This window comes from Lutra lutra, chromosome 18 (genome assembly GCF_902655055.1).
Source record: "Lutra lutra chromosome 18, mLutLut1.2, whole genome shotgun sequence".
NCBI classification, from domain to species: Eukaryota; Metazoa; Chordata; class Mammalia; order Carnivora; family Mustelidae; genus Lutra; species Lutra lutra.
In genome coordinates, this window is record NC_062295.1 from 504,233 (window position 1) to 528,353 (window position 24,121).

General features: G+C 61.1%; 2 protein-coding genes across 2 annotated transcripts; one reads left to right on the plus strand and one right to left on the minus strand.

Annotated features, from left to right (window-relative positions):
* Nucleotides 1-146: 146 nt before the first annotated feature.
* On the minus strand, nucleotides 147-1,991 carry LOC125091103 (translation initiation factor IF-2-like). The gene is made up of 3 exons (XM_047714542.1): nucleotides 1,942-1,991; nucleotides 905-1,614; nucleotides 147-860 (listed from the first exon to the last, which is right to left on the minus strand). Exons 1-3 carry the CDS (start codon nucleotides 1,989-1,991, stop codon nucleotides 637-639), a joined length of 984 nt encoding a protein of 327 aa, XP_047570498.1. The 3' UTR covers nucleotides 147-636.
* Nucleotides 1,905-24,064, plus strand: RAB40C (RAB40C, member RAS oncogene family). Its single transcript, XM_053447820.1, is given in 12 exon segments — nucleotides 1,905-2,145; nucleotides 2,148-2,244; nucleotides 2,387-2,610; nucleotides 15,534-15,594; nucleotides 16,052-16,129; nucleotides 21,288-21,366; nucleotides 21,590-21,599; nucleotides 21,602-21,781; nucleotides 21,784-21,811; nucleotides 22,324-22,427; nucleotides 22,430-22,515; nucleotides 22,518-24,064. Coding segments are annotated over 12 exon segments (1,146 nt in total). The 5' UTR covers nucleotides 1,905-2,030; the 3' UTR covers nucleotides 22,602-24,064.
* The last annotated feature ends 57 nt before the right edge of the window (nucleotides 24,065-24,121 follow it).

The following is a 24,121-nucleotide window of genomic DNA, read 5'->3' on the forward strand; positions in this document are numbered from 1 at the left end:
GAAGCAGTCCCCGATGGGGGCTCAACCCCAGGACCCTGGGATCATGACCTGAGCCAAAGGTAGTTGCTTAACCAACTAAGCCACCCAGGTGCCCCTATTAACAGCTTTATTGAGGCATATTTTACGTATTATAAAATTCACCCATTTTGTGTACACAGTTCAGTGATTTTTGTTTTATGGTGAAAAGAAAGTGTTTTTATCGTAGCTTGGGGACAGAACCGTGGGCAGAGCAGAGAGAGCTGCCGAGTCGATCATTTTTAGTAACTTTCCCGATCAGTATGACCGTCACCACTTCGCATCACCCCAGAAAGAAACCCGTGTCAAATACGCAGTCACTGACCATGTCCGCCTTCCCCGGGGCCCTGCAACCACTAATTTGCTTTATGGATTTGCCTGTTCTGGGGGCTTCACCCAAGTGGAACGTGGCGCGGACCAGCACGTCTTCCTTTTTGCGGGACCGCGCCCACTGTGCGTTCGCCCACCGGTCTTTGACCTCTCGCCGCGGTGAAGGGTGATGCCGGGACGACTCGGGTCAGAGAGTGTGCGGGACGAGAGCCCCGTCTCCCCCGCAGCCGAGCGCCCGCGCCGGCCGGCATTCTCACCCCGAACCCCCCCAGTCGCTCGTTACCGGGCGTCCTACGTTCGCACGTCCTCGTCGGACAGACGCGAACGGGAGAAAGTCCGCCGGTGCGTGCGGAGAGCGCCCCTCCGGACCTCTCCGACGCGCCCCGCGTTGCTCGGGACCTGAACCCCCGCGAACACGAGCGGATCCCTGCGGGAGCGTGGACACCGAGACCCGGCCCGGGCCCAGCGCGCGGCGGCGTGCGCGGCGGCTTCCCGCGTCCGTGCGAGCGCGAGCCGGCGGGTGCAGGCGCCCCGTCCCGGAGCTCGCACCCGGCGGACCAGGCTACGCGCGGGCTCCGGCAGGGCTGCTCCCCGCGGGCGGCCGGTGCTGCCAGCCGCACGGAGGAGTCGCCGTCCGGAGGGGCCGAGGGCGCCCTCGGCCGTGTGCGCGGCTCTTCACGCATCGCTGCCCGCCACGAACGACCGTCCATTCCTCCTGGGAACCACCGCGGAGCCGCCGCTCCCGGGACCCCCGCCCCGCCTGCCCTGACCAGGGGGACCACGGGCCGCTGCCACGAGCCCCTGGGGGAAGAGCCGTGCAGCCCTCCGTCCCGAGCGCCGCCGACACCGAGCACGGTGGGCCTTGGCGACCACGCGCCGCAAGCTAGGGTCCCGGGCCGGGCGGCTGCCCGCGCTCGCTCGGACTCTCGCTCCCGGGACCGCTCCGAGCATCGCGCCGGCGGCCCCGCCCCCGCCGGGAGCGGAAGTCCCGCCCCGGGCCTCTCCGAGCGCGGATTGGCCGGCCCCAGCCCGCCACGCCCGGTCCCCGCCCCACCGCGGGGAGGGCGGCTCCAGAGAGCGCAGTTCCAGGCGCCTCGCCACCCTCGCGGGGGTCTCTGCGGGAGCAGCGGCAGCTGCTTGCTAGGGGCCTTCGTCCTCCGGGACCCAGCCGCGTCACCTCCCTGGCGGGACAGTGAGGCCGGGCACAGCCACCACCCGCTCCCGCCCGCGGGAAGGGGGCGTATGCAAACAACCCGAAGTCCCAAGCTCCTGATTGGTGAGCGTGTGGGGAGAGGGGCGGGAAACACGGGGAGAGGGGCGGGCTTAGAGGGGCCATGATCGACGTGTCGGCGGACCAGTGGCTCCGGGAGGATCGGCAGCGGTGGCCAATGGCGACGGGGAGCGGGCGGGCAAGGGCCGAGCTGTTGCGGGGGTCAGAGGGCAGGGTTGCTTGTGACTCTGGGTGCCATGCGGGGAGCGCCGGGGATGGCAGAGGTGCTGGCGGACGTGCCGGCGGACCAGCGGCTCCGGGAAGCCCGGAGGCGAGTGGCCAATGGCTACGGCGACTAGGCGAGGCGGCCAAAATCTCCTCCCAACCAAAGCGGAGTGGGGCGTGGTGGGGGCGGGCAGTCGTGACGGACGGGCATACGGACCAATGGCCACGGGAAAGCGGCGGCGGGCGACCAATGGCGACGGCATGGAGGCGGGGCGACCGGGGGCTTAACGGTGGAGTGTGGGAAACGGCGAGGGGGGGGGCGGACGGTCGTGACGGACGTGTGCACGGACCAATGGGCCTGCGCGGCCGGGGGGCAGCCAATGGCGGCGTTCGGGCCGGGGGCGGGGCGGCGGGGCTGCGCGGCGCCGTGCGGGAAGCGGCGGGGCGGCGGCAGCGGTGCTGAGGTGAGGCTGGCGGCGGCGGCGGGCAGTGGCGGCGGCGGGGGCGGGCGGCGCGGGCTGGAGGGCGGCGCGGGCGGGGCCTGGCCCTCGCCGCCGGCCCGGGCCTCGCCGGCCGACCCCGCTCACGCGCGCCCCGGCCCCGCAGGTCGATCCGAGGCCTCCTCCCCGCCCTGCTCCCGCGGCCGGCGCGGCGGGCATGCGGGCGCGGCCCGCGCGCGCATGAGAGGATGGGGACGCAGGGCAGCCCGGTCAAGAGCTACGACTACCTGCTCAAGTTCCTGCTGGTGGGCGACAGCGACGTGGGCAAGGGCGAGATCCTGGAGAGCCTGCAGGACGGCGCGGCCGAGTCCCCGTACGCCTACAGCAACGGTAAGGCCGCGGCGCGGGGTCGCCGCCCTCCCTGCCGCCGGCGCGCGTCTGCGGGGCGCGTGCCCCCCAGCCGGGGTTGTCCGGCGGGGGCCGGAGCCCGGGGCGGGGCGGGGCGGCTGGGCCCCGAGCTCGCAGTCCGCGTGCCCGGGCCGGGTCAGCCGGGGGCCTTTACCGAGACGATCGGCTCCACAGTGGGCCCCGGGGTCCAGCAACGCAGCGCCGCGTGGGCACCCGCCATCCCAGCCCCGGAGGGTGCGTGAGAGTGGGGGTGTTGCGGAGCCCGGGGAGGATGTCCCCGAGGGCCAGCGTCCAGCGGTGGCGGCCCCAGCGCGGACGGCCGGCATTAGGGGCAGGCCGAGTGGAGAAGCTGGGACAGGTGTGCCAGGTGTGGCCGGGGCTTTCCCGTGACCCCGTGGTGTCTGGGCGCAGACGGGGTTCCTCCGAGCCAGGCTGTCCCTCGGGACGTGACCCGGTGCTCGGTGGAAGGAGACGCCCACCCTTCCGTTCGTGGTATCGTTAAAGCCGCAGCTAATGCAGTCCCGGCGCTCAGCTCGCCACTTTACATCTTTCCCTTAAAATAACAGCTGGGGTGCGCGGGAATCAGTGTGGTCAGTACTGCCCTGTGATGGGGCCCTGTGTCCCGCCGCGTGGAGGGTGCTTCGAGGGGGTCCAGGAAATCTGCAGAGAGCATGACAGCAGCTCAGTGTTCGCAGGGACCTTCATCTAATTTTACTTCTTCGGGCCTTTGTTCCCCACACTCTTTGTTACTTTGTTTCTTGGATTCTTGTCAGTCCTGTCTGACTGCTCCCAGCATCTGCAGTTGGCTGAGTTGTTGCTTATTAAAGGCAGCTGACTGTGTGGACGGGCTTCTCCGACCCTTTCATTTTAGGGCTGGTCCAGGTTGTTGGTCACCTGCACTGGCGAGACGCCCTTCCTGCTGGAGCAGCTTCGGCCGTAGGCAGCTGTGCTGGATTTACACGGGCCGCCTCCTGAGCCCTGAGCTCTCAGCCCCACCTTAGAGGAGACGGCAAGAAGTGGGGGGGGGCAGGATTTTTAGGGGAGGGGGAGCCTCCACTGCGTCCTCAACAGGCCCCTTCATCCGTTACTGCCACCTCAGTGGATGCTGGGCAGTGACGGTCAGAGGTGTGTATCCTGCCTCAGACAGTGAGTGATTGAGCTGCTTTTCCAGTGCTGGCATCGCTTCCTGGAGCCCTCGTCCTGGGTGGCTGGTGGCATGGGTTTAGAAGAGCCTGGGCAGGCCAGACCTTGTCTGGGGCAGCGGTGGTTTCCTGGAACGTTGCTACGCGCTTCTGAGGGTCAGGTGGGCCAGTGGGGTGCAGCGAACTCTCAGGGAACACAGAGCCCCTGGAGAGATGGGGCCGACCCCCTGTGCTTTCTCTTGGGTGGTGATGTTTGCCACGGTTCCTGTGACACATTGACTGAGCTGGGGCCGGTAGTGAGGAAAACTCACTAAGTGGTGACCTGCCTGAGGCAGCGGAGCTGTCAGTCACAGTGAGCTGGTCCAGCGCGATGGCCATCTGCCAGAGGTGGTGAGTGGAGGTGCACTCACGGGTCCCTGTCATCACCCCGGCATCGAGCGGAAAGGGCAGAGTGCCACCCTGGGTCTAGGCTCCTTGAGGTTAAGATGTGCGCGGCATGTGCGTATGGTCGGGGATGAGCTCGCTGACCCAGCGGCCAGGGCTCTCTACCGGGGGAAGCCGGCAGCTGTGTGAGCACTTGCTTCTGTCCCTCTGGAGGCTTCCTGAGGGAGAGTCTTGAGGGCTTTGGAAGCTCTGGGGCAGCTGGTTCTCAGGATTCCCCATCGCGTGAGTTGTAAATTTCTGATTCTCTGACGAAGGATATACTTACAGTTCTCCTTCCTCTTCGTTGTGACAAGCCCTCAGCACGTTTCCGGGCTTGTTTTCTGCCTGGCCTTCCAGGGGTCTCACAGGAGCAGATGACCCTCGGCAGGGAAATCCCCACTTGGGGAAGGACATGCAATCGAACTCTTCTCCTCGGGCCGGCCTGCTTACTCACCTGTGGCCGAGGCTCGTCTAGCTCGTTCTTTAGACAGGTCCGTTGGCACGCATCGTCTTCCCTGCTCTGCAAACACACGAGTCATTGAACGGCCTTTTCTCTGCCCAACACCGGAGCAGTGACAGCCGCTTGTGACAGTGTGCCCACACCCGGGGGAGCCTGCAGCAGGCCCTGGGTGTCTGGTAACACTAGTGTGCGCTGTGTTCACAGGTCTCTGTAGATCTGGAAGCCTTCCTTTTGGGAGGTTTGAGTTTTCTCTTTTCGGGATACACGGCAGTGGTTCAGAGGAGGCCCCTGCTCTCCTGGGGACCAGGACACTGTGCACGGAGGTTCCGCCTGGGCCATCCATGGGGGTGTCGGGGAGTCCTGGTTGTGAAAGCTGGCAGCAAGGAGGTGCCCGTGCTTTGTGAGGAGCTGGTACCCCGGAGGGCATCCCTAGGTCACCCGCCCTGGGGTGGTGGGCAGTGTGTCTGTGCTGGCCCCAAGGCAGCATGCTGGGTACTCCTGGATAGTCCCAGGAGCCCAGGAAGTGTCCTGCTACGGTGCACAGGCCTGTTCCCACTTTTTTGGGGGTAGTGAACATTTAAGGCAGTGACACGCTGAGCACCTTGGTTCCCACAGACCTTCACGTTGAGGAGAATATGCCGTGGTTGATAGGCCTGCGTCCCAGAAGACTCCAGAGTGAACGCGAGTCCATTTCTCCCTATCTGCTCTTCTGGGGTCCATGTGGGTGGGAGCTGCTGAGTGTACTCTGAGCCCAGCGTCTGAGGGGTGGGGAAGGTAGGAGGAGTGTGGTGTTTGTGACAGGTATGGACAAAACCAGGCGAGCAGGATGTCTCTGTGAGTGTCTGGGGCCTGCTGGCTGTTGATGTTTGTAGGACCAAACAGCGCCTGCCGTGCCCGCGTGGGACCGGTCCAGAGCGTGGCTTCAGCCCACTTCAGCAACCCGATGGCTGGGCCGTTGGTCACCATGTCCCCCCGTGGTTTTTCACGGGACGGTTCTGGCCAGCTGGAAGTTGGTTTCTATCCTCAGTGCCAACCCAAGGAGAAACTGCCTCTCTAGATGCCCCACTGAGCTGTTTTCCTGAGTCAGGACGGCGTCCGGACAGTACGCCTGTGGCGTCTCGCCTGCTTTTTTGTCCCCAGTGTTGGCGTGAGGTGTGCGCCCCCGAGGTAGTAACGGGTGTGTGTCCCAGAGGAGCGAGCAGCCTGTGTGCAGCGTCACTGTGTTGGCAGAAACCTGGTGTTGGTCGCTGGGTCACTGGACAACCCTTTGTCGTCCCTTTTCTTCCTCTGTGTGTGGTTGGTGCTTGTCTTTGGACTCTGGCCATTTTTCTGGACGATTTCCTGGGACTCTGTCTTTCTTCTGTCAGATGCCAGGTTCCAAAGAGGGATACCGGCCTAGAGTACGACGTGAGCCCGGCAGGGTCACGGTACTGGGCTCCCCCAGTGCTCTTGCCGTCCTCTAGTCCTCTGCCATTCCGTGACGGAGGCACTGTCAGTGCCGCGTTTGGCACATGAGGAGCCGAGGCTCGGATGAGCTGAGAGTGCAGCTGCTGTGGGCAGCACACGGCCCGACGCCCATCGTCTCCCCAGACACTGGTTGCAGGACCCCTTCCCCTGGGCCTTGGCAGCTGGTCACTGAGTTCCTGGTCGACGCCTCTCTCCAGGCTTTGTCCGTCAGAGTCTGGCCACTGGGCACCTGGTGCTGATTGGCAGGGGTGACCCACTTCTCACCACAGACCCTCCCCAGTCCTGGGGCTGCCTCCTCCCTCTGCTCTGGGGCCTGGGACAGTCACCGAGGCCCATTTGTTCTCCCTCCACTGAGCTGCTCCAGCCCTGCCTGGCTCCCTCCTGGCCGCGACCAGCAGAGCAGAGCCCAGACAGCTCCCAGGGTCAGCTGCTGACCCGGGCAGCCAACCCCGAGTTTCCAGAGAAGTTTTGCGAAGGCCACAGAGTGCCACGTATACAACTGTCCGCGCGGGGCTGGATTCCTAGAGCCCCATTGGCCAGGGTGTTCACCTGCTGTGTGTGTGGCGTAAAGATCGGCCTCCCCCAATCTGACCGGGAGGCAGGCGGGGAGATGCAGACTTCTATGCCTGCTTCAGATGAAGCTCCTTAGGCTGGTTGGCTGTTTGAGGTGGCATGGCCCTGCCCAAGTTGTCCTAGAGTAGGCGGTTACAGCGTCTGAAGCTTGAGCAGGCTCCATAAGCTCGGGCGGGCAGAGAACAGAGGCCTCAGTGGCCGGCATAGGGCCGCGCCAAGTGGCCTCTCTAACAGGGCTGTGCTGTGTCACGGTCCCATTCGCAAGAGTGTGGCTCGCTGGATGAAGTAAACAGAAGTGTGTTTCAGGAAGGAGACCCCAGCAGGGGCCCAAGGAAGTAGGTGGGCAGGGGGCATCGCGTACTTCACCTCCCGTTGTATCTGACCTGTCCCTGGTCTGGGGCCTGCGGCCAGTGAGGAGGGGGAGGAGAAGGCAGAGGATGGAGTTGGAGCAGGCCTAGGCAGTGGGCGGCACTGGTGGGGGTGTCACGGGGTCTGGGGCCACACGGCTCAGGGTATTGCCGTCTGCCATTTGGAGAAAGTCGGGTAAGGTGTCTGTGTCCAGCGCCCAGGCTTGGAGCAAGGTGGCCCACGGGCTGGGTTTGGTGCCCTGGGCATGCAGGGCAAGGAGACTGGGAGTGGGAGACTGGGAAGACTGGGTGTATGGGGTCACCCTTTGGATGGGGGGACATGGGACCCTTAAATCCTTTGGGAATGAGAGTAAATACAAGGGAGCATGAGGTGTAAGGAGGTTTGCTTCTCATGGTTGTGCTCCTGTAGGCCCAGCAATGACCGGCTGTCTCACATCATGCCAAGACTGGAGTGTCGAGTGCCTTGTTGACTCTGGGCGTGCGTCCTCTGGAGGGTGGGGGAGGGCCGGGGGCAGAGGTGGCCAGGTAAACCTGGCAGCAGTGGGTGTGGCAGGGACCCAAGGACACCAGACGAGCTTTGGCCCTTCAAGGTGCTGGGTGTTTGTGGAGCAGAGGGGTCTGGCCCTTTGGCTGGAATTCGTAGGGCACTGGGATCTGTGCGGGTTGGGTGGGCACTGCTCAGACAGGCAGGGCTGCAGGATGGCGAAGAGGGAGGGAAGGTCGAGAGGGGTCTCACCAAGAAAGGGTGCGGAGAGTGTCGGAGGCTGGCGTCTCGGAGCAAGAACAGAGAGCCCTGGGAGCAGGTAGGGACTGGACGGATTTTGAGAAGTGTCACGGTGCAGACGTCCAGCTGCCAGATTTCTGGGCAGGTGAGTCCACGTGGCCCCTGGAAGAGATCCTGGCCGGTGATACACACGTCTGTGAGCCCAGGACGCCGTGTGGGCGGGGCTGAGCAGAGTGCTGCGGTTCCCAGATGGGCAGCGGTGCTGTGATCGAGATGGGCCTGCACTCCATCTAGTAGTTTCTGGGGTCGTGAGCTGAGTCTTTGCCCGTCTGCCCCTTCCCGGGCAGCTGAGGTCAGGTGAGTGCCTAGTAAGCAGGTCTGTGAGGATGGCTAGTGGGCTAAGTGACGTTGTCCAGACTTGCAACACTGTGCATGGCCTTGAGTGGCTGCAGGGACATGGGGACCTCTCATGGGGTGGTCTGGTCATTTTTGGGTTGATGTTGGCAGGAAGATGTCAGGAGCTGCGTCTGGTTTTCTTATGGATATGGCTTGGACAAGGAGGACGTATGTCCCCGAGCACAGGTGCCAGGTCCTGGGTCAGCTGCAAAGGCTGCTGCGTGGTCTGAGCTGGGTGTCCTGTGGGAGCCAGAGGTCCTGGGGACCGTCACACTCGCAGCTATCTTGGTCAGTGGGGCTGGCCATGATTTGATTTGGGTCCAGCAGTGACCAGATTCCTGGGTAAGTGAGGACACCTTGGTGGTTGTAGCCTTTTTAGGAGGATTTTCCTCGTTTGAAGACAGTTGGGCACACAGAGTCCTCCGAGGGGGGGGTTCTCCTGAAAAGTAGACGGAAAGACATTGAACTCGGGGGATGAAGGGTCACCTGTCAGTGCGTGACAGAGTAAATTTGGTGGCGCACGGCATGGAGAGTGTGCCCGGAGTGGGCAGTGCTGCGGCAGGTCTGCCAGCTGTGCTCTCCTGAGCCTTCGAGAGTCGGTAGTTGTCTTTCCTGCAGAAGGACAGGGGACACCGCTAAAAACAATCAAGGTGCTTTTTCTTTTTTTTCTTTTCTTTTCTTTTATAAGCATAGAAATGAAAAGTCTGAAATCCTCAAGGGTCCAGAGAGGAAATATGGTATATCCACATATAGAGCTTTTAAAGGTGGTGGTTTGGGAATAGTGAGTATCCGAGGGCATGAGGAGAGCTCTGATGCCTTGTTAGGCCGCCAGAGTCTAATGACATCATGTACGTGTGTGTGTGAAACGAGAGAACCGGGAGCCACACGAAAACAGTAACGGTGACTATCTCTGACTTTTGGGGTTATGGGTAATTTTTGAGTGTTCGTTTGTTTTTTAATGTTAAGTGTTCTGAATTGCACCAAGTTTTGTTCGCAGAGTATGCTTGCTCTTCATGAAGGCTTCTGCCCTGGTCCGGTCTGGTCTGGTTTATTAGGAAACCCGTCCACAAACTGCCCTAGAGCTTCTGAAACCCAGCGTGGAGTGTATGTAGAAAGGCATTTTGAAATTCATTAGGTAACTTCTGCTTCCTTTTCCGTCCTTCATCAGGCGCCCCCCCCTCCTTTCCCAGCGACAGACATATGTGGGCTGTGGGGGCAGCCTGGGGCCTGGAGGAGGACGGGAGCTCATGGCGTGTCCCAGTTCCCACCACGTCTGTGTTCTCCGCATGCTAGGGGACGGGTGTTCGTGAACAGCTCCTGTCTGTGCAGAACCCCGTGGTCAGAAGACCTATTGACCTAAACTCCGTGCAGGTCGATGTCCTGCGGGTTTCCTTTTTTAAAATAAGTTTTATTGAGATACAATTTACATGCAATGAAGCGGCCCCATCTTGAGTACAGAGTTCAGGGAGCTCTAACAGGCACGTACCTGTATATCCATTGCCTTAATCAGGGTATGGACTGTTTCCAGTTGCCCCTGACAGTTCTCTCGTGGCTCCTGGAAGTGTAGCCCCCAGCCCCAGCCCCCGGCCTGCTTCGGGTCCCTGTAAGGTTGCTTTTGCCTCTCCAGAACCTCCTGTAAATTGAGTCGTGAGCGCTGTTGGTTTGTGTCACTCTCTGGGATGGTGCGAGACTCACTCACGTGGGGCACACACGTAGCCGTCTGTCCTGCTCCCGAGAAGCGTTCCCTTGCACTCCTGTACCCCTGTCCGCATGGTTCTGGTCCCTTGTCCTTCCCTGATTTGGGCTGCTATGAAGAACGCTGGTATGAACGTTCTTGTACAGATCTGTACAGTTTGTTTCGTTTTTGTTTTTACAATTTTATTTATTTGACAGAGAGAGACACAGTGAGAGAGGGAACACACGCAGGGGGAGTGGGAGAGGGAGAAGCAGGCTTCCCTCTGAGCATGGAGCCCGATGCGGGGCTCGATCCCAGGACCCCAGGATCATGACCTGAGCTGAAGGCAGATGCTTAATGACTGAGCCACCCAGATGCCTGAAATCTGTATAGTTTTTAAAAATTTTTATTTTTGTGGGGGCCCCTGGCCGGCTCATTCCGAGGTACGTGTGACTCTTGATCTCTGGATCATGAGTTTGTGCCCCAAACTCATTGGGTGTGGAAATGACTTAAATAAATAAAACTTGAAAAAGTTTAGTGTGGTGGTGAATATGTTAACTGTGCTGACATAAGTGTGTGATTTAGTGGCATGAAACCCATTGCTAATTCACAAGTGTGTGCGTGCTTAGTTCACGGGAAGTTGGCCAGCTGTGCGCTGCTGTCCACCGTCACTCTGGACGCCCACCAGCAACATGCGTGCGGTCCAGTTGCTTTAGGTCTCGGCCAGGGTTTGATGTTGTCAGCCTTTTTTGTTTTTTAAAAAAGATTCATTATTTGAAAGAGAGAAGGCACTAGCAGGGGGAGGGGCAAAGGGAAAGGGAGAAGCATGCTTCCTGCTCAGTGCAGAGACCGATGCGGGGCTCTATCCCAGGACCCTGAGATCATGACCTCAGCTGAAGGCAGGTGCTTCACGGCCGACCCCCGACAGGCGCCCCTGCCTTGGGTTATTTTTAGTCAGCCCTCATGGTGTAATTTGTGTGCCCAGGCCCTGGTCCAGTTCACACTTGCTGTTCTGAGAGTTTGGATGGGTGTGCATACCTGAGAAAGCATCACCACCCTCTGGCCCCGTGCTCCCTGCAGACCAGCCTGTGTGCTCCCAGACTGGCAGCCGCCCATGTTTCTGTTCCAGACCAGTTGGTGTTTCTCCGTGTTCCTGGAAGTGGAGTCACACATGCTCCGTTTTCCGTGAGACACAGCAGTGTGGTGGTGAGCTTGTCGCTGCGTCCTGCGCGCCCTCTGTGCGGACTGCGGTGTACTTACTGTTCTTCTGCACAGAGACTTTTGGGACATTTTCCTGTTTGGGTTTTTTCTGAATAACGTTCCTATGAAAATTCTCATACTTGTTTCTGTTGCCTGTGTGTGTGCGTTTCTCAGGGACACCCTGAGGAGTGGGGCTGCCGAGGTGCAGGGTCTGGCCAGCTTTAGTGGTCACCACTGGACGGTTTATGGACTGTCCCAAGGCCAGGGCGGGAGAGAGTTGTTCACTCTGCTCTTATGCTGTTTCTTTAGGACAGCGCCCGTTGCTCTGCCGTCCCCAGTGGGCGGGCTTTACCTTGTGCCCCGTCTGCTAACAGCAGATGCCCTCCCGCGGCTCTCCTACAGCCCCTCCGTGCCTGTTCCTGCCGTAACACATCACCGTACGGCCTGCGCTCTGGCGGCCGGCGCTCCTTTCGGCAGGCTCTCAGGGAGGTCTGTTTCCTTGCTCATGGCCTTGGCGGTCCATCCCCACCCCCATGTCTGTGCTGGCTGTGGACCAGGGCTGCCCCACATGCCCACCCACATGCCTCACTCACCTTCCCTTTTCTCTGTCTTCAAAGCCAGGTCAGGCCCTTTTGGGCTTTGAGTCTCTTCTCTTCCCGCCTCCTCTCTGACTCAGCTAGCAAAGAGTCCCCATCTTTTTTTTTTTATTTTTTTAAAAATTTTGTTTATTTCTTTGACAGAGACAGATCACAAGTAGGCAGAGAGGCAGGCAGAGAGGAGGAAGCAGGCTCCCCGCTGAGCAGAGAGCCCGATGCGGGACTCAATCCCAGGACCCTGAGATCATGACCTGAGCCGAAGGCAGAGGCTTTAACCACTGAGCCACCCAGGCGCCCCAAGAGTCCCCATCTTTAAGGACTGCTGATGACCTCGGGCCCGCCCGGATAACCCAGGACCCTTTCCGTCTCAAGGCGCATCCCCCAGTCACACCTGCAAGGTCCCTTCCCCTTGCAGGATACGTTGCCACAGGTTCCAGGGATTAGAGGGAGGACATCTGCAGGACATTCTGCCCAGCACACCGTCCTGGGAAGCTGTCCGTGTTGTTCTGGTTTGGGTAGATTTTGGGTAGCTGGTCAGAGGAGTGCGTGTTTGCGCTTCTGGTAGACCCCGCCGGTCTTTGTTCTTGCTTTGGACTGAGTGTTGGTGTCCGCCAGGGTTCCTGTCTTCACACCTAACTCCCCCAGGTGATGGTCAGGGGTGGGGCCTTTGGGAAGGGACTGAGTCACAAGGGTGGGGCCTTGGGAATGGGGTCAGTGCCCTCGTCAGAGAGACCCAGAGAGCCCCTGGCCCCTCCTCCTGTTGGTGACCCAGGACGGAGGCCCTCCCTGGATGCGGGCTCTCCTGGCGCCTTGTCTCCAGCTTCCAGCCCCTGGAGCATGAGAAGTCCGTCTCTGTTGTGTGTAAACCACCCGGATGATGGCACTCTGGCACAGGGCCCCAAGCCGACTAAGAAATTACCGCAAGATGAGGGGCTTAAAGCAGCACCCACTTCCCAGCAGTTTCTGTGGGTCAGAAACCCATCACAGCTCAGCTGGGTCCTCTTGAGGTCTCTCTTGGGCTGCAGTCAGGGATCAGCTGGAACAGAAAGAATCCTTTTTTTTTTTTTTTTTTAGATTTTATTTATTTGAGGGATGCCTGGGTGGCTCAGTCATTGGGCATCTGCCTTTGGCTCAGGTCATGGTCCCAGCATCCTGGATCGAGCCCTGTGTCGGGCTCTCCGCTTGGCGGGGAGCCTGCTACTCCCTCTCCTGCTCCCCCCGCTTCTGTTCCCTTTCTTGCTGTCTCTCTCTGTCATAAATAAATGAGATCTTTAAGGGAAAAAAAAACCAAAAGATTTTATTTATTTGAGAAAGAGGGAGAGTGTGCATGGGGGGACTTTATGAAGTGCCCTGTACGTGTTTGTGTGGATCTGGGGGTGGGGATGAGGGGCAGGGTGGGCATGAGGGTATCTGACATTTTGGTGCCCCCGTGAACCTGTCCGCTTGGGGCTCTCCGCCCTGTCAGGGCTCTCGGCCCGCGGCTGGGCCCCGCTGTCCGCTGTCCTCAGTCCCCTTGCACGGGCAGCTTAGCCGTCCATGGGGGCCGCTCCTCGCAGGGCTTGGGGGGTATGGCGCCCTGCCACGTCCGAGGGTAGGGCAGACCCGATCTGCAGACCCCGAGGCGAGCTCCTCGCCATCTGAAATTAGGGCAAGTGTGAGGCGGAAGCTCAGGCTTTTGCCTCTGGTTTTTGTGTCTAGGATGGCCACAGAATGTAGGGGAGGCCTCGTGGGGCCATGGAAGATTCTCCCTCTTTGGAGGTTTTGCACAGCTCTAAATAGCGCGCAGTGTGTTCCCGCTGCCGTGGGACCACGACCACTGTCCGTCCACAGGGCTTTTCCATTTTCCCAAACCAAAGCTTGTGCCTAGGAACTGCCGACGCCCCACCAGCCCCCGCCCCTGGTGGAGGGGATCTGACTGCGGGAGGGGCCTGGGCAAGGGGAAGACCGCCAAGTTTGTCTCCCTGCGACAGGCTTGTCTGACTGCCCTCGAGGGTGCCCCCACCCCCCGTGGAGCCTGCGCTGGCGGGTCCACCCCGTTCAGGCTGATAGTCCAGTGCACAGACAGACCCCACTGACCCTTGGTCTGCTGATGCACACACGAGCTGTTCCCACCTTTCAGCGGTTGTGAGCGGTGCTGCGGGCAGTGCGGCTGTGGACCCGCAGCTCTGTGCCCCAGCAACCTGGGGCCACCGGGCCGTTTTCCATGTGGCTGCCCCCTTCCCCACCAGCACCTGTGATTTTCTGTTTGTTTTTCTTATAATAACTAAACGGTGCTCGGTGGCCTCTCACCAGGGCGGTCCCCAATATGAGTGGGGTTGAGCACCTTTCCACGTGCGAATTGGCCGTGTGTGTATCCTCTTTGGAGAAATGTCTGTTCAGGTCTTCTGCCCATTTCTTAATTGGGTGGTTTTTGTTGCTGAGTTGTGGCATTTCTTTCTGTGTCACAGACAGCAGTCCTTTATCGGATGCGCTTTCTCCCGCTCTGTCGGTTCCGTTCTCACGCCGTCAGTGTCCTCTCGCGCGCGGGAGCCGGGTTTTCACGCGCAGCTGGCTGTTGGCAGAAGGACAGCGAGGGGGTGCTGGGGGCGCACAACGCACCTGCATTGAAAATGCCCATTTCGGGGCGCCTGGGTGGCTCAGTGGGTTGGGCCGCTGCTTTCGGCTCGGGTCATGATCCCGGGTCCTGGGTTCGAGCCCCGCGTCGGGCTCTCTGCTCAGCAGGGAGCCTGCTTCCTCCTCTCTCTCTCTCTCTCTCTCTCTCTCTGCCTGCCTCTCTGCCTACTTGTGATTTCTCTCTGTCAAATAAATAAATAAAATCTTTAAAAAAAAAAGAAAAAGAAAAAGAAAATGCCCATTTCGAGGGCGCCTGGCTGGTTCGGTCAGGGGAGAACGTGACTCTGGATCTCAGGGCTGACTGTGGGACAGAGCCCTGCGGCAGGCTCTCTGCTCGGCAGGCGTCTACGTCTCCCTCTCCCTGCGCTGCTGCTTCTGCTTTGGCCCTCAGATGCATGCAGACATACGTAACGTTTTTTAAGAAGCACACAAAAAACCACGGGTGCCTGGATGGCCCCATCAGGTGAGTGTCTGACTCTTGGCTCCGGCTCAGGTCCTGATCTCAGGGTCATGAGATCGAGCCCTGCGTCGGGCTCCACGTCAGTGCAGAGCCTGCTTGGGATTCTGTCTCCCTCTGCCTGTCCTTCCCTCTGCTGACGCTCTCACTCTCTCAAATACATAAAATCTTAAAATAAAAAAGAAACCTAAAACAAAAGCCCATTCTCAAGCCCTCCTGGGGCAAGTGTTACAAAAAGCCAGGAAGCTGATGATCTTCTCCAAGGCTTAGGAGTAGGGAAGGGAAGACACAGCTTGTGGGAAGTCTCTGGGTGGCCCACAGACCACTTGAAGATGTTGCACGTCGGCGAAGCGTCCCTACTCCTACCATCTTCTCGTGGACTGACCTCATCCCGTAAAGGAGTAAAAAAAATAAAACCTGGAGCTAGGGTAGGTGTGGCTTCTGCAGAGAGCGCTCCCGAGACGGCATTTAGAGATTACTTGGCCCTTCCTCGTGCTCCCGGCTCGCTCCAGTTGTCAGTACCCGGGGGCTGTGGTGAACCCAAGAACCCAGACACGCTGAGCTTCTGGGAAGTTGGTGTCAGGACCGGCACGATGTAGGTCAGCACGGAGATGAACCTCCCTCCCTCTGCACCACGTCTGTCAGCACCCAGCACAGGCTCTTGGGGCCACACCGGGTTGGCCCGCTTGGGTTGCTGGGCTGAAGCCACAGGAAGGGTCGGGGTGGGGGGGTGGACACGGTCCTCGGCCCTGGACAGGCTCATGGGCCTGTCCCCACGCGTTGCCTGCAGCTGCCTTCTGCTTCCTTCCAGGAATAGACTACAAGACTACCACCATCCTGCTGGACGGACGGCGGGTGAAGCTGGAGCTCTGGTGAGTCAGGCCCTGCGGGGTGAGGTGCCGGGGCAGGGACCGCAGCGTCCCAGGGTCCCTGCATGATGCCCAAGGCGAGTCAGGAGTCCTGTTGATGGGAGCAGCCGTTTGCACAGACCCTGGGTCCCCGTGGAACGGACTCTGATGCAGAAACCAGGAGTCTGGGCTGCATAGTCTGACTCTGGCCCATAAACGTCATCTCCACCATGACCACGGCCCTCTACCCTTGCCCTTCACTGGGTTCCAGAGCAAGCGCTTTCCGGAACCTCCGCGGGAGGCGGGAATTCTCGCAGGGTAGGGTTGCCCAGCCCCACAGGGCAAGTTTCTGAGACACACAGACCCACGGAGGTCCGCCAGGGTGCGCTGTGGAAGGGCTGGGGGGTGGGTGCCTCGCAGGGAGGACACTGGACATGCTGGGGTCCCACGGGCCGCGTCCCCCAACCCCTCTGTGTTTCAGGGACACTTCCGGCCAAGGCAGGTTCTGCACCATCTTCAGGTCCTACTCGAGGGGTGCACAGGTAAGCCTAGCGACCGTGTGGTGCCGTGACCTGGGGTGACCCCCTGCAGCCGTGCTGTCAGACCCTACTGGAAGTCTAAGCCTGGGTACCCTGTGTGGCCATCGGCTCCTGTGGCTCCTGCTGCAGGAGGCACCAGAGAATGGGTGCCAAGACCCTCGGACATGCCGCTCAGTCACCCGGTTCCATGGGAAGAAGAGGTGACTTCTCTGAGTCCCAGGACTGGGATGTGCTGATGGAGGGGCTGCCTGGTGGCTCCAGGGTGGGCCGGCCTGGACCACGGACTAGGATGGCAGGGCTTGAGCCTTGGAGCCACCGTGGAAGGGGCTGCCGCGGGTCCTCAGTGGGGCAGGGCTGGGCAGTGTGCACAGGCATGGACACCCCCCACCTTTCTGTGTCCTCTGGGCTCCCTCCAGCATGCTCACATGCCGGCTGGATGTGTGTGGTTCGAGGCTAGGAAGAGAAAGGAAGGTGGCTGTGTGCTCACATCTCTAGGTGCTCACTGCCGTGTCATTTTTGAGTGGTGTGGATGCAGGAGCAGTCTTCTTTATGCTGCAGGGCAGGCCGTGACCCCCCCCAGGGTTTGGAATTGTCAAGGAGACCCCTGACGTCAGACCTGCTGTGCACGGCAGGCCGGGGCCCCTGGCCATATGGGGTGCGGGCTGCAGGGCACTGCCTGGTACCCCGCACACACTCTGGCTGGGGCTGGGAGGGGAGCCCCATGGGGATCTGTTTTGCTTTGTGAGCAGTGATTAATGTCCAGCGCGCCCCCACCCCCCCCGCCCCGTGCCACTCTTTCTGCTCTATGGGACCTGGGAAGCCAGAGGGACACTTGGTCCGAGTCTGAGTAGGTGTTGACAGGAGCAGACGACCCATCCCTTTCTCCAGGGGGAGTCTCTCCAGCGTGCAGAGCGGGTGGAAGAGCCCCAGGCTGGGCTTGCGGGCTCCTGTCCTGGGAGCTGGCCCAGAAGTGTGAGCTGTACCGCTGGCTTGGTGATGTCCCCTGTCCAAAGTCTCCCCCGCCAGTGTCGGGGGCGCCCTGCAGGGCAGGTGTGTCACTGGCAGTTCCCCCGGGAGCAGCCGCTCCTCTGTGACGGAGCACAGTAGGACCTCGGGGTCAGGGGTGCAGCTTGGGGTGCCTGTCAGTGTGCCCAATGGCACCGGGGCTGAGGTAAAGTAGCAGGAACAGCCCTTCAGGCGAGTGTGGGGAGAGCTGAGGCACACAGAAGCACAGTGCCCGGCCCATCCTCCTTAAGGAGAGGACTGCACGTGTGGTTTTGTACACATGAGACGAGATGTGAACAGTGGCGGTCCTTGTCGTGCACCTGCGACTTCTGGGAGCTCGGCTGTGCTCCTCTCGCATTTGAATATTTGTTGGTTTTACTGTAATAAACACATTACTTTTGTCATCGGAAGGAAAGTGAAGAGCTGGGGCCAGCCCCCTCAGGTGTGGTACTGCGCCCCTGGCCTCAGCTGAGTGTCAGCCTGGGGCTGACCACAGACTCGCACTTCTGAGCGTCGCAGGAGGAAGCAGGAGCCGGCACGGTTGCCAGATCGTGCGTTACCACATCTGTTCTCTCTAGAGTATCAGCCCGGGTCCTGCTTTGGCTCTGCTGGTTCTGGGGGTTCTCATGGTTCTGGGGCCGGAGGAGCCCACGGCAGATCTCTGGCCCAGAGGTGGGTGGTGGCCGTGAGCGCCTGTTGTACTCTCGTCCCACTGGGTTCTGGCAGTGAACAGGGGCCGGGGTCTGCAGGGGGCCCCTACCTGGGTGTGCAGTGGACGGTACCCAGAGAGCTGGGGCCTCTCCTTGAGCTTCTTTTCACTCTCCTACCCTCACTGAAGACCAGAGAGAGGCCTTGGAGGTCCCCGAGGGCCCTGGCCAGCTCCTGACTGCTGTCACCTGCCCTGCAACGGCTATCTTGGGGCCCTTGCCATGGGTGCTTTCTTCCGTGGCCCATGTTTGCTGTTGCTGGGGTCTGAGGTGGCCACTCATGGCCCTGGGAGGCTGGCACTGCCCACTGGGGTACCCTGGGCTCAGTGCAAGGAGGGAGCTGGGGGAGGGGGAGGTTCTGTTTCGGCGAGGCTTTGGGCTGAGCTGGATCAGCACTGGTCTGGTTAGAGAAGGTTCAGTTCATTTCCATGAAAAGGGGTTTCCTGTGGAAAATGGTCCAGGGCTCACAGGTACTGTGAACGGAGTGCTGCTGGGGGCACGGGCTTGCCACCTGTCCCTTCCCAGGTAGGTTGGCACGTGGGTGCTGTTTGATAGCTGCTCCCACTGTCAGTGCTTCTTGTGGAGTGTAGAAGAGGCTGTCCCTCACGGCTGTTCCCTGGAGCTGGACCAGACAAAGTGTGTTACACGTTGCCGGCAGTTACGTTCCTGGAGATGCCTTCTGCACCTGGGTCGGGGTGCCGCTGGCACAGGTACGTTCATTTGTCCAAACTCACCAGACTGTTCGTACTCCGGATCCGCGCCTCCTCTGAGGGACAGGCTGTGGCTCAGAAGGAACGACCTGGGGGTGCCTGGGGGGCTCAGTCAGTTCTGTGTCAGACTCTTGGTTTCAGCTCAGGTCATGAGCTCAGGGTTGTGAGATCAAGCCCCACATTGGGCTCCATAGTCAGTGGGGAGTCTGCTGGAGATTCTCCCTCTGCCCCCCGACACACGTGTGTGCTCTCCTAAGTCAGTGGAAATAACTTGCATAGAACAAGGGCACCAACCCCTGGGCCTGCAGTCCTACTTGTAGGGATTTTTACCAGACCAAGGCCTGGGGGGCACTTTTTCGTGGGAGAAATGACCTGAGCCAGCAGTGGTCCTGCCGCATGAGCCTGGCGTGGGGTGCTGGCCGCTGCGGGGCAGGGGCGCCGGGCGGGGGCCAGGCAGGGTGCACTGGGACCCTGTCCGTGTCAGGAATGAGACGGGAACTGGTCATTCCTGGACGGGTGGGGAGGAATTCTGTTGATGTCCTGGGGTACCCACTCATTTAGAAAGTCTGGGCACGTGTGGAGTTTCACTGATGACAAGGACAGAAACTAGTGGCAGTTTACTTGCCCCTCCTCCCTCGGGCCGCCCACGGCCGACGCTGGAACCCCGCGGGGTATCCTGGTCACCGGGAACCCTGCCTGTGCCTGACCCCACCTCCTCCTGTCCTTCCCTGCTGCATCCGTGATCTTTTTTGGTCCCTGCTGCCTACGGTGTGACCCGCTGTGTGTCCTTCCTCCCCATGACGGGTGTGCACGGGTATCGCCTCTGTCAGACCCCAAGCTGTCAGACTGGGGCCGCCCCAGAAGGGGGCGGTCGTTGAAGGTTGGTGCCAGCTGGGAGGGGCAGCCAGGGATTCTCCGGGGCCGAGGGGTATGGCGGACACCTGGGCCCGAGGGAGGAGCTTCTGTCTGCTTGCGGGAGCCTTTCAGCCTCACACAGGGGAGCAGGAGCCAGAACAGACACTGCCCGGCCCTTCCAGCGTGTGGTTGTGCACGGAAGCTTTCCTCGTGCATCGTCGTGTGTTGGTGTCTCTCAGGGTCTGCGGGGGTCATCGCTGTGCCCTGTCTGTAGCTCGACTTCCTTTGCAGTCTGGGATGTGAGGCACCAGTTTTGTTTTGTTTTTTTTTAATTTAAATATTTATTTATTTGACAGAGAGATGGCGGAGAGGGGAACACAAGCAGGGGCAGTGGGAGAGGGAGAGGCAGGCGCCTGCTGACGAGGGAGCCGACGTGGGGCTCCATCCCCGGGACTCTGGGATCAGACCCGAGCCGAAGGCAGAGGCTTTAACCCACTGAGCCACCCAGGCGGCCGCGGAGGTGCCGTTCTGATGGGAACCTCCTCGGGTTATTTCTAGAAGGGCTGGGTCCAGGTTGGAGGGTCAGAGGCGCGCCCTCAATGCCCTCCAGCAGAGGCTTTGTTCCCTGCGCCCCAGACGGCCGGGTTCACACCCAGCTGCTCTCGGGACCTGTCCAGTCTCGACTCCAGTGCCCCCGAGATGTGTGTCTTAGCCCTTGGCTTTATGTGGGTTGTGGCCGTCAGCCCTGAAGGCTCTCCCCTCCCAGCGAGTGTCCCTCCCCGGTCGTCCCTCCTGGTGGGCAGGTGGCTCTGTGCCGCCCTGCTAGAGGGCTCTCCAGCCAGAGAGTGGGATTTTGACCTCTGTGCTTACAAGACCTCAGAGCTATACTTGTCTTCCAGAACTGGGAGGACAGATTTGAGAGGAAAGGCTCATTTGAGGTGGAGGGGTACCTTGTTTCTTTGATCTCAGCGGCACTGTCTTGTGTGGGATGGGGGCACAGGCTGAACAGAGCCTTGCTGGGGCGGGACGGGGTGGGTTCCTGGGCCCGCTTGGGCATGGCGCCCCGAGGGCAGAGACAGGCAGGGGCTGGCAGCTGCCCTCGCTCAGTGCTGTTGCCATTCCGAGGCTTGTGATAGGTCCCTGAGACATCTAGGGCAGGCATGCCGGGCGAGCCATGCAGGTGCCCACAGCCCAGAACCTGAGCTCCGGCTGATGGGTCTCTGAGGGATGTGACAGGACAATCCGTGTAGCAAATCACCGGCCTCAGCTGGTGGGGGCCTGCTGCAGTGAACTGGCGTCCTGCTCCACAAGCTTGGGTTGGAGCACAGAGCCCCCTCTGCTCAGCGCCCCCCCCCCCCCCCCCGGTGCCCCAGCCAGAGCCAGCCACACAGTGGGATAGCGTGTCGGGGACCCAGCTGCCGTCTGCCTGCCGCAACCTGTAGACCTGCGTGGACTGCCTGTCCCACTTGAGTGATTTCTAAATGATCACAGGCTGATGCTTACAGTGTGTCTGAACAGAAAAGTTGAAAAAAATGCCCTTTTGTCCCCAGCCAAGTGCCCAAGATGGGGGGGGGGCAGCACTGAGCCCCGGAACTCCGCTTTGCCACGGCCCCACATGCAGGCTGTCCGTGCCCACAGCCTGGCCTCAGTGAGGAGACGGGTGCAGAGCGGGCCAGACTCTGCGTGCAGAGCTCATACCAGCTGTGCCTCGGAACGTGGCGGATCTCACGGCAAGATTTCCCTCAAGTGACCCACACGGTCGGCTTGAAAGCCGGTGGCTGGAACAAGTGTCACGGTGCTGGAGTGGCGCTTGGCTGTACTGGGCCCACGCTGTGCCTGGAGGCAGGACCTCTTCCATCCAGGACAGCCCCTGCCTCTTGACGCCTGCGTCTCCCTTGCAGGGACATCCTCCTAGTGTAGACATCACCAAACCGCTGGTCCTTTGACGGCATAGAACGGTGGATCAAGGATATCGATGAGGTAGGCGTGTATGCCCACACAGGGCCTTCAGGGTCGCCCTTCCCAGGTGTACGCGCTACCCTCCCCAGCAGGAAGCTTGGAGGGCCCAGCTCTGTGTCCCCATAGCACTGGATGGCCACAGAACAGACAGTGAGGGCCCTGCCCACTTTGGGGCCTGGGAGACAGGGCCAAACGGGGGGTATCCTGTGTCGTGCCTCTGCTGAGTCCTGTCCCCCCCCCCAAGCATGCGCCTGGGTTCCCCGGATCCTGGTTGGGAACCGGCTGCACCTGGCCTTCAAGCGGCAAGTGCCAACGGAGCAGGCGCGCGCCTACGCAGAGAAGAATGGCATGACCTTCTTTGAGGTCAGTCCCCTGTGCAATTTCAATGTCATCGAGTCCTTCACCGAGCTGTCCCGCATCGTGCTCATGAGGCATGGCATGAGAAGATCTGGAGGCCCAACCGAGGGTAAGGGGCTGTCAGGGCTGCGGGCCAGAAAGTGGAACCAGACTGGGCCTCCAGCTGCCTGCTCAGGGGCCGCCTCCTGGGTCGCAGGGGACGCCAGGTCTCCTATGCGGCTTTCCCAGTGCCTGGGCGGCTGAGCCAGCTCTGTGTGGGTTCCTGGTGTTCCAGGAGGGGACTGTGCAGGATGCCCTATCTGCACATGGGGCTTGGGAGGCCGTGCCGTGGGCCCTGTCCCAGAGTGAAAAGAGTGTGTCTTCGGAGCCTGCCCCCTAGAGCCGACCCCTACGGTCGTGGCGGTGTGCTTCCCTGTCCCTCAGCCTGAGCCCCGTCCCACCTGAGCTGCCGGAAGGGCCAGGGTGGTCAGAAGCCTCCGTCTCCTGCCAGGGCACTGGCGACTAGGGTGGCATGCTGGGCGTCCAGGGTGCAGGGCAGGGGAACCCCGAGGGCTTGGCAGACCTCTGCACTCCCTGCCGTCTGACCTCCCTTCTCCCCACCACGGTCTGACCCCCAGGTAGTGTTCAGCCTGCAGGACTCTGCTGTCGGGCCATTGTGTCCTGTACCCACGTGCACCTCATCGACAAGCTTCCACTGCCGGTCACCATCAAGAGCCACCTCAAGTCCTCTCCATGGCCAATGGCATGAACGCCGTCATGATGCACGGCCGCTCCTACTCACTGGCCGCGGGGCAGGACGGCAGCAGCAAGGGGCAACAGCCTCAAGAGGTTCCAAGTCCATCCGCCCGCCCCAGAGCCCGCCCCAGAACTGCTCCAGGAGCAACTGCAAGATCTCGTAGCGGGCAGGCTGGGTGCCGCCGTCCGGTGCGCTCTGCGAGGGCTCGCGCTTGGTGAACGCGTCTGGCGGGCGCCATGTCAGGGAGGGCTGTGGCCACGCCGCCTCCCGGGGAGCGTGGGGTGTGCGCAGTGCAGCCGGTCGTCGCAGCCAGACAGGTTCCACGGGGCCCCACGGTGCGGTGTGGCTGGAGGCATCCCGGGGGCGGCCCTGCCCGGCCCCAGCCTCAGGGGGCTGCCTGAGGACCCGGGAGCCTGGCGCCCGTCCTTCCTTCTTTATACGGAAGATGTTCACCTTTTGTACATTTGTAACACGCAGGCAGGGCGGCCTCCACTCGGCTGCATGGGGAGCCCTGTCGGCGGTGGGGTCGGGGCAGGCTTTGGGACATGTGGAGAGGGAGGGGGTTTGAGGCAGAGGTAGAGAGGAGTCCTGGTCAGGGCTCCAACCTTGGACATCACAAGACACTTCACGTGGGGTGTGTGGGCTGGGCGGGGGGGTGGGCGGGGGGTGCACATGGAAGCTCAGGCTGTGTGCTCGGGCCCATGGCTGCCTCCGCCAGCCTTTGAGCGCATGGGGGCTGGGGTGCACCCCAGCATGGCTGGTGGCGGCTATGGCCCCAGTGGTTGGCTAGGTATGGCTGCAGCTTCCTGGGCTCCCGCCAGCCCCCCTAGACACCGTCCTGCGCGTCGTGGACGGGCTCAGGGCTGGGTGAGGGCTTGGTTTCCCAGTAGGACTGCTGGTGTTTCTCAGAGGGGGTGGGAGGGGCTCTGCACCCCCATTCCCGTGACACTCCTGTCCCTTGGAGGAGAAGACGCAGAAGACAGTGGGGCCTGCGGGGTGCTGTGCTCGTGTACGCCAGCCCCGCCTGCTCGTCACCCTGGGGCACCCGGACTCTGCTCTTGCCAGTGCCTCGGCCAGCCCTTGGGTGTGCGCCCACAGCTGCTCCTTGCCTGGCGTCACACGTCACTAAAACCCGTCTGACACATCTCTTCATATGCTGCCAGGATGATCCCGGCATGTGGACCCCGAGCCGCTCCTGGAGACCCCACCAGCCAGCCCTGAGCAGGAGGCCTGGCTCCCTCCTGCCACCCGCTTGGCGACATGGCCACCGGTCACACTGGTGCTCAGCTCTACCTCGTCCTCACAGCCCGCCCGGGCTCTGGGAATCTTCTGTGCTGCGTGTCCGGGAGGCAGGATGGGGGCGCGGCCTGTGCGCTGGGGGTCCCCAGTGAGGCCTGGCTTTAGTGGGTCAGGCAGGGAGGCCCATACCTATCTTGTCTCGCCTGTGTGGGGGGCACCCCTTTCTTTGGACTTTGAACCCAGCCACACAGACTTTGTTTTGAGGACGTGGACAGTCCTTTGTTCACTTTATCAACACTACCCTTTGCTGCTGTCTGACACACCATTCTTGGGCTCGTTTGGACGGTTTTCCTTTCTTTGTACAGTAAACGTAATTCAGCTCGGCCTGCAGGTTGCGTTTTCTGTCGTGAGCGCCCTGGATTTAACTGGCCCAAGTGGCAGGTG

Excerpts from the sequence above, each read along its gene's own strand:
- LOC125091103 (XM_047714542.1), bottom strand. The coding sequence starts at position 1,991 with ATGCCCGTCCGTCACGACTGCCCGCCCCCACCACGCCCCACTCCGCTT. Across the intron at positions 1,615-1,941 it reads CCACGCCCCACTCCGCTTTG|GAGCTTGGGACTTCGGGTTG; the intron begins GTTGGGAGGAGA and ends CTCACCAATCAG. Across the intron at positions 861-904 it reads CCGGAGCCCGCGCGTAGCCT|GGCTCGCGCTCGCACGGACG; the intron begins GGTCCGCCGGGT and ends CCTGCACCCGCC.